Below are 12046 nucleotides of genomic sequence, written 5' to 3'. Positions count from 1 at the left end.
TTCAAACATTTATGTGCAATTTAAAAGTTTTATTTAGCCTGAAGACGACGAAAATATATTTGTTGAAAGCGCTAGAAAAAGAAAAACTAGTAATAACGCCGTACACAGTGGACTCTACTTCCTACTAACTTAATACATTTACTTCATGTTAGGGCTTTTCACACCAGTGAATACGAACACAAAATTTCTTAAATTTAATATATATTTAAGTTTTCAAAGAGAGATTTTACAATAATTAAAATCAATATGTGTGCCGCTCACTTGCCAAATTGATTAACTCCATAAAAGAAAAAGTGGAGAAAAGTGACAAAGTAATATACATTCTTTTTAAAAATTCCTTTTAAAATATAAATTCAAATAAACATTGTAGAATGTATTATTGTAGATGTAGCGTTTATTTAACGACATATAAAATGTATAAGATGGCATAGATATGCTATAATCATCATTATTATGATTTTGGTGTGATTGAAGGAGTTAATCAATTTGGCAAGTGAAAAACGTACAGTATTTTCTGGCGTATAAGATGTCCCCCGACTTTTGAGAAGATTTTCCTGGGTTAAAAAGTAGTCTTATACGCCGGAAAATACGGTAGTAACATCAAATTCAGTTTTCACATGGTTTTTTATTATAGAGAAACTTCATTATTGTACATTTTCTATTAAAGATTTTTTGCAAAAATGAATAATAATTGTTCTGTTACTGTTACAATGGTGTTATTATTTTGTTTAAATTGATTATTCAGCAACATAAATATGTCTTCTTCGTCAGCTGTATTTGATGTCCCATCATGTCGATTTGTTCTTAAATTTTTATAAGAATCGTGTATCTCATGTTTAATAGGAGAAATGAAAAAAATTATTTTTAGTTTCATCCATCTTGGTATAACAACGTAACTTTTTTCTTCTGAAAACAATTGCCACCAAAATTAAAACAATTGTTCAATATTCCACAAGTATACTTACTTCTGCAGCAGCTGGAATGTAACTGACTAATTTCTTTTTTTTTACTTTTTATGATGAGATAACATTAAATAATTTACCATTATCTACAGGACATTGGTCAGTGCACACTGTGATTGCAATGCTGCAGTGTGCGCTGGCAGATTTATGTTACAGTTAATTAGATTGGCTTCTAGAATAAATAAAATTTTTTTGATGGCCAATAAAATTTTGTCATTAAGTGATATTAATACTTATTATTAGGGAAACTTACAATGAATATAAAAAGTAACGAGTATATCAAGTGCTTTGACACTAAAATTTTAAAAAATTCAAAATGTGGAGTTAATCGATTTGGCTTGTGAATGGCTCATGTATAAAATACACCCAAAATGCATTTTGGACTTTAAAATAGTCCCTCTTCAGTTGGTGTTTTAAAAAAATCACGAGATAAAATATATAAAAGTTATATTAAAAGGCCGAAAGAACGACGGAAACATTACAACTAACAAACTGGCATTATCTCACAGGTGCCGTACAATAATTTCAATCTTCTTCATGTTTTCACAACCACAACTGGCTTAGTTATGAAGAGTTAGTTGATGTCTCTGAAGGACTGACTGAAACATTACACAAATTAAAAAGAACAGCAGCAATCTCAGTACAATCATTTGCATATTTATACAACCTAGATAATGCCAGTTCATTAGTTGTGATGTCTTTGTCATTTTTTTGGCCTTTTAATATAACTTTTATATATTTTATCTTGTGATTTTTTTGAAACACCAACTGAAGAGGGACTATTTTAAAGTCCAAAATGCATTTTGGGTGTATTTTATATAATTTATACATATTGGTTTTAATTATTGTAAAGTCTCTTTTTGAAAACTTAAATATACAGTCAAACCTGTTTTTATGCGCTCTTTTTATTTGTGCGATTTTTTTAATGCGAATTTTTAATTTGTGCGGTATAGTTGGCGACTAGTCTCGTGCGATTCGTCATGTCTTACGTTGACTTATTATAGCTAAATAAACTTATTATAGCATAAATGCACTTATTATAGTAATATTATTGCATGAATATGCAAAAAATGAAATAATTTACTTTTTAAGTCAACAAAACACCACCTGGACAAAAATATGTAAAACAGACGATAGACCAGACGATGCAGTCAAGTGCTGACATCTGTTGTCAATAAATTCTATTTCGTACGGTTTTGAGTTATTTTCTATGTGAGACTTTTTTTATGCGGTCCCTGTTGACCGCATAAAAAAAATATTTTTTAATTGTGTCGCGAAAACTATTATTTACAGCCATTCGTGAAGTTTCGTGAGATTTTTTTAATGCGTTTTTTTTAATGCGGTCCCTATCCCCCGCATAAAAACAGGTTTGACTGTATATTAAATTTAAGAAGTTTTGTGTTCATGTTCACTGGTGTGATAAGCCCTCACATAAAGTAACTGTATTAAGTTAGTAGAAATGTTGGATCAAAAATAGTTATGAAAATGTCTTTGAAATCGGACATTTGCTTGAGATCAAATTTTAGTCTTGAAGAAATAAGTTTAGAAGTTTAGGTAGTTATTAATTGGTAAATTAATGCTATTTCTTTCTTTACATTTTGTGTGTACAGATACAAAAGTAGCATAAATTTTTAAATTTGAAAATATGGATATAAGATTCAAATGTAGATTGGTTTCAAGTTTTAAGGTTAAACACAGATAATTTTATATTCATAAAGTTTTTATTCACAACACAGGATACCCTTGTACAACGTAGTACTTCTACAACATGGTTTTGATCTAGCACAGTTTGAAAATTGGGGATATCCCCCATACAACATGACTTACAGTTTCACTCTAATGCTGTTTTGGAAATCATCCATACAGAATTTCAAATTTTTAAGTGTTAACTTTGTTATTCAATATTTTTATTTAAATTCAAGCAAGCACACATGTTGTCTCAAACTTGCCCATGAATTTTAGAACATGAAATTTCCAAATTATTTTGTTCTTTTCATCAGGTTTACTTGAACAAAAACCAATAGCAGAAGGAAGGAAAAAATTGCAATAACTTTCCTATCAACCAGGTGTTGCTGTCGTTGCTTTCAGACTTTAGTCATCAAGACTGTCACTGTGTTTTCTTTTTATACATTAATTTTTGTATTTTAGTAAAATTTATTTAAACATTTTTAGGTAAGTGTTGTTAAACTTTTTTAACCATACGTATTACTTACCTACAAATGATTACTTCATTCATAAAAATAACAAACAAAATACAGTAGTATCTCAGTACTTGAACAATTCAGTATTCAAACACAAATTCTGGTCGACTGAAAAAATCGCTCAGTACTCAACTGAACAAATACAACCCACTAGAACAAGTTTTCAATTAATAACATATTTCTATTTTGTCATCTATAAAAATGTTTTATTATAAAAATAAAACATATGAAAATGTTGCCAATACCTCTGATCAAGATCAATAAAAAAGATGAGATTAAGAACAATAATTTGTAAAAAGAAAATGCCCCCATTTAATTAAAATTAATATTAATGTGTAATATAATACTTTTAATTGTGATTGTTAATTAATTTTTAATTGGAAATAAATTATCGATTGCTTTAATAAAAACACATTTCTCCTAGTAACAAAAAGACTAATATACTTTTGCTAACTTCTGGAACATAACCTTATGTTTTGCCTTAGTCCTTTGTTTTGTATAGCATAGATTTGCATAACATGGCACTTTTTTGGAACATAACTATCATATTATATGTGGGATACCTGTACATGCATATATATAGTAAAAACTAGCCCCTAACTGCCTTTAGTAGTGCAAACCCAACATTTTGTCTTGGTTTGTGATACTCTCATAATTGTGTTGCAATTTATGATAATTTTTTAACATTATTAGTTATATATATGTATATATACAGTAAGACCCCGCTTAACACTGATTCAATATAATGCGGTCTGCTTGATGCCTAAAAAAACGCTCAAAATTTACGCTGATCCAAATTAACGCAGTATTTCATTGATTCATATATAATACAATTATTCCCAAACATGAACTAATCAGCAAAAGGTGGAAATTTGTCATAGCGCTATGCTTCCCTTAAATCTATGTTTGTTTTGTGCAATTTTGGAAAAAATATAACATCGCAGATGCCATAAGAAATATATCGATTTCGCTTGGCAAGAATTAACTGATAAATGCATAAACGGAGTGTGGAAGAAGTTATGGCTGAAGGTATCCAAGAATTCTCGTCGAGAAGAGCCTATTGCTGCATTGTTAGGTTGACAAAATTGTCAACTTAATCGGATACAGGAGATGTAGGTGAGCAGGATATTGGAGAGGTACTGCAGGTTTCTGGTAAGAGCCTTACCAACGACGACCTTCAAGAACTGGCAGAACAAGGAATTCCTGTAGAACTGGAAAATAGAGATTCTGAGGACAAAGAACCCAAAAAATTTCTCTACAGTTTTCCTTAGTAAAAGTTTGGTAATGATAACCAAAATCGTTGATCAAATTGTACTGAATGATCCAGACTTTGATAGGAGTGCCAAAGCAAAATGAGGCATTTTGGATGCGATCTTCTGCTACCGACATTTGCTTAAGGAAAGAAAAAGAAAGCGATCAATGAAACTACACAACTTCATTGTAAAAAAACAAGAATATCAGAAGAGCCAGGACCTTCATGACAAAAAATTAACTTTACATTTCTGTGCACATATGTTTATGTGTTATTTAACATATATTATTATGCAAAAATTTATATAAAAATAACTTAAAATTATAGTAAAATTTGCTTATTTTTTGGTCGCGTGTTCCCCTATCCCTATTTCCTCTATGTTAAAATGGTCTCATTTAATGCTGTTTCGCTTAGCGCTTTGTCATCTAGGAACACATCCCCCGCATTAAGCAGGGGTCTTACTGTACATATTTATATTAATTAAATAATTATAAATAATATTTTAAAGATTTAATAAAGAATAATCAATGGTAAGACAAAATGACAATGCTATTATTTAACATAATAAAAAGCAAATTAATAAAAGAAAGAGTTAAAAATATGCAAGTGGCACTTAAGTTAATCATTCAGTTGACATTGTTATAGTGTACGAGATGTTGAATGTTTAACTAGACATCTAATAAGGCCTAATATATTTGACCTTTTTAAGATTTCAGATTTTTCTGGTAATATACTCAATACTTCCTTTTGAATTCACTATTTCATTTCTCTGTAAGAAGTCTAGTTCTACTCAAACATTTCATGACAGTGAGTAAATGAGTGAGTGAGTGAGTCAGTCAATCAGTGAGATCAATGTAGCTTTATTGGGGATACTATAGACTGCACCCTATTGAATTTTGGAACTTTGAGTATATATCTGAACTGAGGGGACCAAGATGAGTTCAGCGATACCCTACTTTTGGACCAGAAACAAAAAATAAGAAAGGCATCATACTTTTTTCGGTGATCGTGTGATGATTGGGAGTTGCGTCACTCTCTCCACTAAGTCTATCGCGTGTTTAAAATCGTCTACCTCAAAACCATCAATAACTGGACCTAGTGAATTATGAGATTGGATACATCAGTGCTTCGAACAGGATTTTCCTGGAGTGTAAATATAAGTTTAAGCCTATGGGGAACTGCAGCCTCGCGGCGAGCAAAGCGAGCTGCTTCGGCTGCGAGAGGCAACGTCTCCTCGGCGATCGGCACCTGCGGTGTTCGCCCACCTTGTCGTCACTGCTTCAGCCACGCTGTCACACGGCCTCGGAATACACGAGAAACATCACCTAGGTTATGAACAGTAAAGAATAAATCACTAACCTCCGGGAGGTCCGTTGGGAGCACGAACAGTCTTGCCTTTCACAGTGCTTTTTTTAACGGTTTGCAGACTTTACCGCAAGATGGCGGTACTAGCAACTACAGTGTCATCTGCATGATAGCATTAAAAAAGTACAATAACTTAAAAAGTATGATAACTTTCTTATTTTTCATCTCCAGTCCAAAAGTAAGGTACCGTTGAACTCATCTCGATCACGAGTTCAAATATATACTCAAAGTCCCACAATTCCATAGGGTGCAATCTATGGTACACCCGCTTTATTATATAGATATTTATAAATGTACTTTCTTCATTTTCCCAAAATGATCAATTTCTAAGAGTTAAAATTCTTTTGTACAGTTTCTTAGAAATTAATCATAATATACAATTATATCTATGTTATAACTGTTTATTATTTAAATTTATGTAATAGATAAAATCTCAGAATAAATTGGATAATGAAAATTTGTCATAATAAATTTATATAAAGAATGTAAATAATTAATTCTTAATAATATATCATTAATAAAATTTCATAAAAACATATCAATCATTGTCAAGCTTTATTTTAATAGAAGAAACAGTGAAATTTTAATTTAGAACAAAATCAAATCTTGACTTACTATTAAATATTTTATTCTATTTATTTTACTTACAACTTTTATTAATAATACATTAATTTTTAGGTATAGGATAAGCTTTCAGAAGATTATCAATTTGTTTTGCTGTCATATCTTTTAATTTTTGCCCTGGAACAAGTTTGCCTTCCACTTGTTGCTTCTTTCTTTTATCAACAGAAGCCTAAAAATGTATATGTAATTATTTTAATAATGTTTTAAATATTCAATTTTATTATTAATAAAAGTAATAGAACCAAACAACCACTGGATTACATCGGGCTACTCTTCTGCGATTATATTTAATTAATTACTAATAATTTGTCACTAGAGGGAGACATTAGGCACCATCTCTTATTAAATGTAGTAATTATAATTAAATTAATATTTATTAAGTAATTTAGAATATTCTGGAAGAAAAGAATTGGCCCGGAATGGGACCCGAACCTGCAACTCTCACTTACTGTGCAGATGCATTGCCAGTTATGCCACCTGAGCCTCCAGACTGATCTCTTCCAGACATATTTAAATATAATATAACCATCCTTGGTTACTTACAGTGCCAACTGGGGATGACTTCAGCACCTTTATCCTATAAACTCCTACTCATGGCACTCAGCCAGCCATTGCTCAACCCCAGGATACATAAACAAATGGGTTATGTATACGTAAACAAATATACCAAACAAATATAATATTTATTAAATATTAATTTAATTATAATTATTAAATTTAATAACAGATGGCACCTAGCACATACATCTAGTACTAAATTATTAATTTAAAATAATAGCAATAAAGCAGTCCAATTTAATCTCATAGTCATTTGGTATATTACTAAAATATTGGGCTTCTGGACATATATTGTGAAATTTTAAATCATATTTGTACAGTCCAGACATATAGCTTTCAGCATGTTAAGAATTAATAAGTGTTTTCAGTATATTTAGAATATAAATTTCTAATTTATTATTCATTTCTATAATAATGAAGTATATATATATATATATATATATATATAATATTTAAGAAGCTTAGAGGTAATATTTGTATATATTTATTATGTATAAATTATCATTACAGTGTTTATTTATATTTAAAAAAAAATTAAATAGCCGAGGCAGTGTCAAATGTTACATAGAGTATTTTAACTAAAATGTGAAAATTCGGATAATTGTTTAATTTCAACTCCTGAAGATAGTCTTGCATGTCCAAAATATTATGAATAATATATTGTTTTGATTACAATTACTCTAAGTAATTTGGATAACTTTTCTTTATAAAGATTAATTATTTTTTACAGAGAATTATTTTACCCAAAGATAAATAATTCTGAGAATTAATAATTAATTATAATTAACCAAACATAATACTTACAAGATGATTCAAATAACAATTCTGTAAAGAATCTATTTCCTTTTTGCAAAATGTTTCGTTGAATTCGCCTTTCTCAAAACAGGATAATAATGATAAAACTTCATTAAGACATGCAACATCTAGAAAAATAAAACATACAAATTAAAAATTTAATAATTTAGGTAATCTACTTAGACATTATCATTTCACAAATTTTTGTAAAAACAAAAAGTTTTTATGTTTTAATTTATTTTAATTATATTTGGCTGATATAATGTAAGGTCTGGTAAGGTAACTGCACCTTTCTGTAATATCTCATAAGCCAATCAAAATTAAACTGATACCAATACATTGATTTTCAGCTCATAACCTTAAGTACAGCTATTGATATTATTTCAGTTTTCCTTCATTGTTTGCTATTACTTCTCAAAAGAAACTAGCTTTATATTATTAAAATATATTCCAAGTTATAAAAGAATAATTGTCTAATGAACTAATGATGAAAATCCTTAAGTAAATCAGTTTACTATTAAATACATCTAGTATTTAATAGTACATTGACATTGTTATAGTGTACGAGATGTTGCTTAAGGAAAGAAAAAGAAAGCGATCAATGAAACTACACAACTTCATTGTAAAAAAACAAGAATATCAGAAGAGCCAGGACCTTCATGACAAAAAATTAACTTTTTCAAAATTGCAAGACTACGCTCTCTAATAAATGACAAAAATTCATGTTAAATACGAGCTAATAGTGCACGATTAATTTTCATTTTTTAAATAAAAAAGTGTTTAAAAGCATTATAATTATTTATCTATCTTTTGAAGTCTTCATTACTTTAAAAATGCACGTATTTTATCTTTCCCAAGAAAATTTTTTTTTTTTTTGTATTAAGTTAAAAAGATTGTTTAATGATTTTTTAAATAAAAATTCAGAAGCTTCTGAGAAATATATTTTCTCAATAAATTCAATAAAAATATCTTAAATTCTTACAAAATAATATGGATTCATTAATAGTTAATTTATAAAAATAAAAATTTCATATAAATTAATAACCATAAAATTAAATAACCATAATTTTAGATCTGGATTTTTCATTCAAAGTTGTAATAGTAGAAGACAAGTCAAATAATAGGACTCACTTCACATTACAGTATATATTTAAATAGGAAGCAATTTCTATGGAAAACTGATGTGATATTCAAATTAAAAATTTGCTTTTCATGTAATTTCCAAAGTGAGCAATAGGATTACAAGTTTACAATAACTGAAGGTGCTCAGGAATTTTTTAAAAATTCTTACTGCCCTGTGGACACTAAGAGGATCTCTTTAGCAAGCCCATTACGGATTTGGCCAGGCCTATAACTAGGCAGCTGGTCGGTGAGGGATGGGGCCCGACATACATGAACAGACCACAATCTGAAAAATTCCTGGGGCTTTTTTGACCAGGCTGGATTCAATCCCAGGTCCCCAGAGCAGTAAGATGCCGCCTTGACCACTTGGCCATACAGCTGTCTGCTCAGGATTGTTGACAAAAAGGACCATGGGCCAAGATATAATCCTTCACAAGATAATCACTCTCTACAGATATTATATATATAAATATTAACAGATAATTGCATACTGCTCAAACTGGATAATACAAGAAGTGGGAAAGATTGCAGATGTGAATGACACTGTTGGAACCTTAATAAAGCTGTAGACCAAACCCACAGGAGCAAAGAAGTCAAAAAACCATACCTCTACATGTGACCTTTCACAAGATATAGCCCCCCAAAAATCATCATACTTCTGGGTGCAATTGGGAGTCACACGGCTTGCTCTGCTAAGCCTAATAAATGTTTAGCAGACAGCCCAGCCTGCTGCTAAACATTTATTAGGCAGACATTATAACAATATCTATTGATAAAGAATAAAAAGAAAAAAAGTCAGATATTTGCCTCCAAACGAGAAACCCCAACAGCAGCAGTTCAGGTTGCCATTTTGCTTGAGTGCAAGAAAATTATATTATGGGGATGGTGACCAGTGTCTTCTACTGACCGAAAGTAGTTTTTACCAATACTAGTCTATTCTCCATGCTCTGCATCCATCAAGGCTTGCCGTGACACTCTGCATGTAAGCACACACTTTTGTGCTTTTACCTCAGTGCCCACGTAAGGACGAGATCCCACATTTCCTTAAAAGGCACCCCCTAAAACTACATAACATCAAGTAGCCCACAGTCAAGTGGGCTACTCAAAGCATAGTCATGTGGGCTAAATAGTTAAACGCGTTAATCTTAGCGAAGCATGCGGCGTGACTCCCGATCGTAGACTGATTTTGAGGGGTCACATGTAGAGGTATGTTTACTTTGACTGTTTCGATCCTATGGAATGATCTACAGCTCTGTTTGTATCCAAACAGTGTCACTCACATCTGCAAATTGTGCCAGTGAGGGCACAAATATTCATTTCATATAAAAATTAAAAACAATAACCATTAAATCGTGATCCTTTCCCTGACACTTTGTCTTTCAATGCTAGAGGTAACATTTCTCGAAATTTGATAGGCGGAAGGGCTGGCCTTCTGCCATTTCCCATCAAAACGGCAGTTAAACGAGTCATTTAAAAGTTTCTTAAAGATTTACTTTACAGTCTTAGAAAATAAAACACCACGAGGGTAGCCATTAGGACTGCAGCACAACCTAGCGGTAACAAACATAAATAATAATAATCATGGTATCTTAAGATTCGCTAATATAAAATTTAATACTGTATATTTATTTTATTAATATTATCTGTCAAGACAAAATTATTTTTTGATATGAAAAATTATAAAATATAGAAGATAAATTTTTACACGATATCATTTTTTTTTTCATTTTAACTCCAACTCAAATAAATAAAAAAATTTCGAAAGTCGCTACTTTTGGCTGATTTGTCTGCGGTCGCCGCTACGTCGCTACGTTCTTCTAAAAGTCGCTATTGTGGCACGATTGGGAACATCGGTCTAGAGCCACTTTTGCTCACTAGGAGCGCTGCGGTTAGGATTCAGGCTAAAAGCGGGTCGACTATATACAAAACGTATATGTAACTCGTCTTTTAAATATAAATTAAGACCTTTCCGAATATAATAAAATTTAGAAAAAAAACTGTTGAGACTTTTTCAAAATTGCAAGACTACGCTCTCTAATAAATGACAAAAATTCATGTTAAATACGAGCTAATAGTGCACGATTAATTTTCATTTTTTAAATAAAAAAGTGTTTAAAAGCATTATAATTATTTATCTATCTTTTGAAGTCTTCATTACTTTAAAAATGCACGTATTTTATCTTTCCCAAGAAACGTTTTTTTTTTTAGTATTAAGTTAAAAAGATTGTTTAATGATTTTTTAAATAAAAATTCAGAAGCTTCTGAGAAATATATTTTCTCAATAAATTCAATAAAAATATCTTAAATTCTTACAAAATAATATGGATTCATTAATAGTTAATTTATAAAAATAAAAATTTCATATAAAATAGTTTATGAAAGCTTTGTTATATTGTAAACTGATATAGTATTTTTTAAAAATTACAAGCCTTTTTTTAATTTCGAGTTTCTTTTAATGACATTTTAATATTCAATATGACTTAAGTTGAACTTATGCAATAATAAAACATCCTACACAACGTACTGTATTATTTTGGTACTGCATTAAAAAGATTAGAAAAAGGTTATCACCCCACTGGATTCTATAAAACCAAAATTCATGGTTTTTGAATCATCGTCGATGGTGCTGCAATCAGCAAAAGTTGTATGAGCTTCGTTTTTTCGCTCATGTTTTCGCAGCATAATGATTCAACATTGAAGGAAAGTGCCTTCTTGCTTCTCACTTTCGGGGGGGCTGATTGCAACGCCATCTACGATGATTCAAAACCATGTTCGACCATCAGAGTTTTTCTTCCAGTCTGGAATCATTATACAATAAAACGTGGGGTTTCCTTTAAAAAAACTAATTCTTATCAATTACAGCGCCATCTACCACTATTCGAAAAAAATGTTTCAGATAAACCCTACATAATTTTTGACGTATAATCCGAATCTGCTATGAAAATTGGCGGTTCCTATTCTAATTTACAAATCTACCCTCCCTGATCTATTCAGGGCAGGAGCTAAATTTTTCAGGGTGAACTGCTCCCTCCAAAATACTGAAGGTTTGTTCCAAGCATGTTTTCGTACGATGCGTATTTCTCGAGATATTTCAGTCTCAAGTTAAATGAAACACCCTGTATACTTCAATATCCAGATTAATAGCAACTTTCTTCTTTATCTTCGCC

General features: G+C 30.6%; 1 protein-coding gene across 1 annotated transcript; it reads right to left on the bottom strand.

Moving 5' to 3' along the window:
* Positions 1-6391: 6391 nt before the first annotated feature.
* LOC136990063 (small ribosomal subunit protein mS37) lies at positions 6392-10424 on the bottom strand. The gene is made up of 3 exons (XM_067288409.1): positions 10223-10424; positions 7767-7885; positions 6392-6573 (listed from the first exon to the last, which is right to left on the bottom strand). The coding sequence occupies exons 1-3, from the start codon at positions 10347-10349 to the stop codon at positions 6448-6450; spliced, it is 372 nt and encodes a 123-aa protein (XP_067144510.1). The 5' UTR covers positions 10350-10424; the 3' UTR covers positions 6392-6447.
* Positions 10425-12046: the final 1622 nt, after the last annotated feature.

The sequence above is a fragment of the Centruroides vittatus genome, unplaced genomic scaffold (assembly GCF_030686945.1).
Source record: "Centruroides vittatus isolate TY-2023 unplaced genomic scaffold, ASM3068694v2 scaffold_861, whole genome shotgun sequence".
In the NCBI taxonomy this organism is placed as follows: domain Eukaryota; kingdom Metazoa; phylum Arthropoda; class Arachnida; order Scorpiones; family Buthidae; genus Centruroides; species Centruroides vittatus.
The sequence above is the reverse complement of the archived record's forward strand: the minus strand, read 5'-3'. Positions and strand labels throughout refer to the sequence as shown.

Bases quoted from the DNA above. Each gene is read 5' to 3' on its own strand.
- LOC136990063 (XM_067288409.1), bottom strand. From the start codon at position 10,349: ATGACTCGTTTAACTGCCGTTTTGATGGGAAATGGCAGAAGGCCAGCC. The intron at 7,886-10,222 runs GTTATTGTTTTT...TTATTTTTCTAG, and splicing joins GAAAGGATCACGATTTAATG to ATGTTGCATGTCTTAATGAA. The intron at 6,574-7,766 runs GTAAGTATTATG...ATACATTTTTAG, and splicing joins ATTGTTATTTGAATCATCTT to GCTTCTGTTGATAAAAGAAA.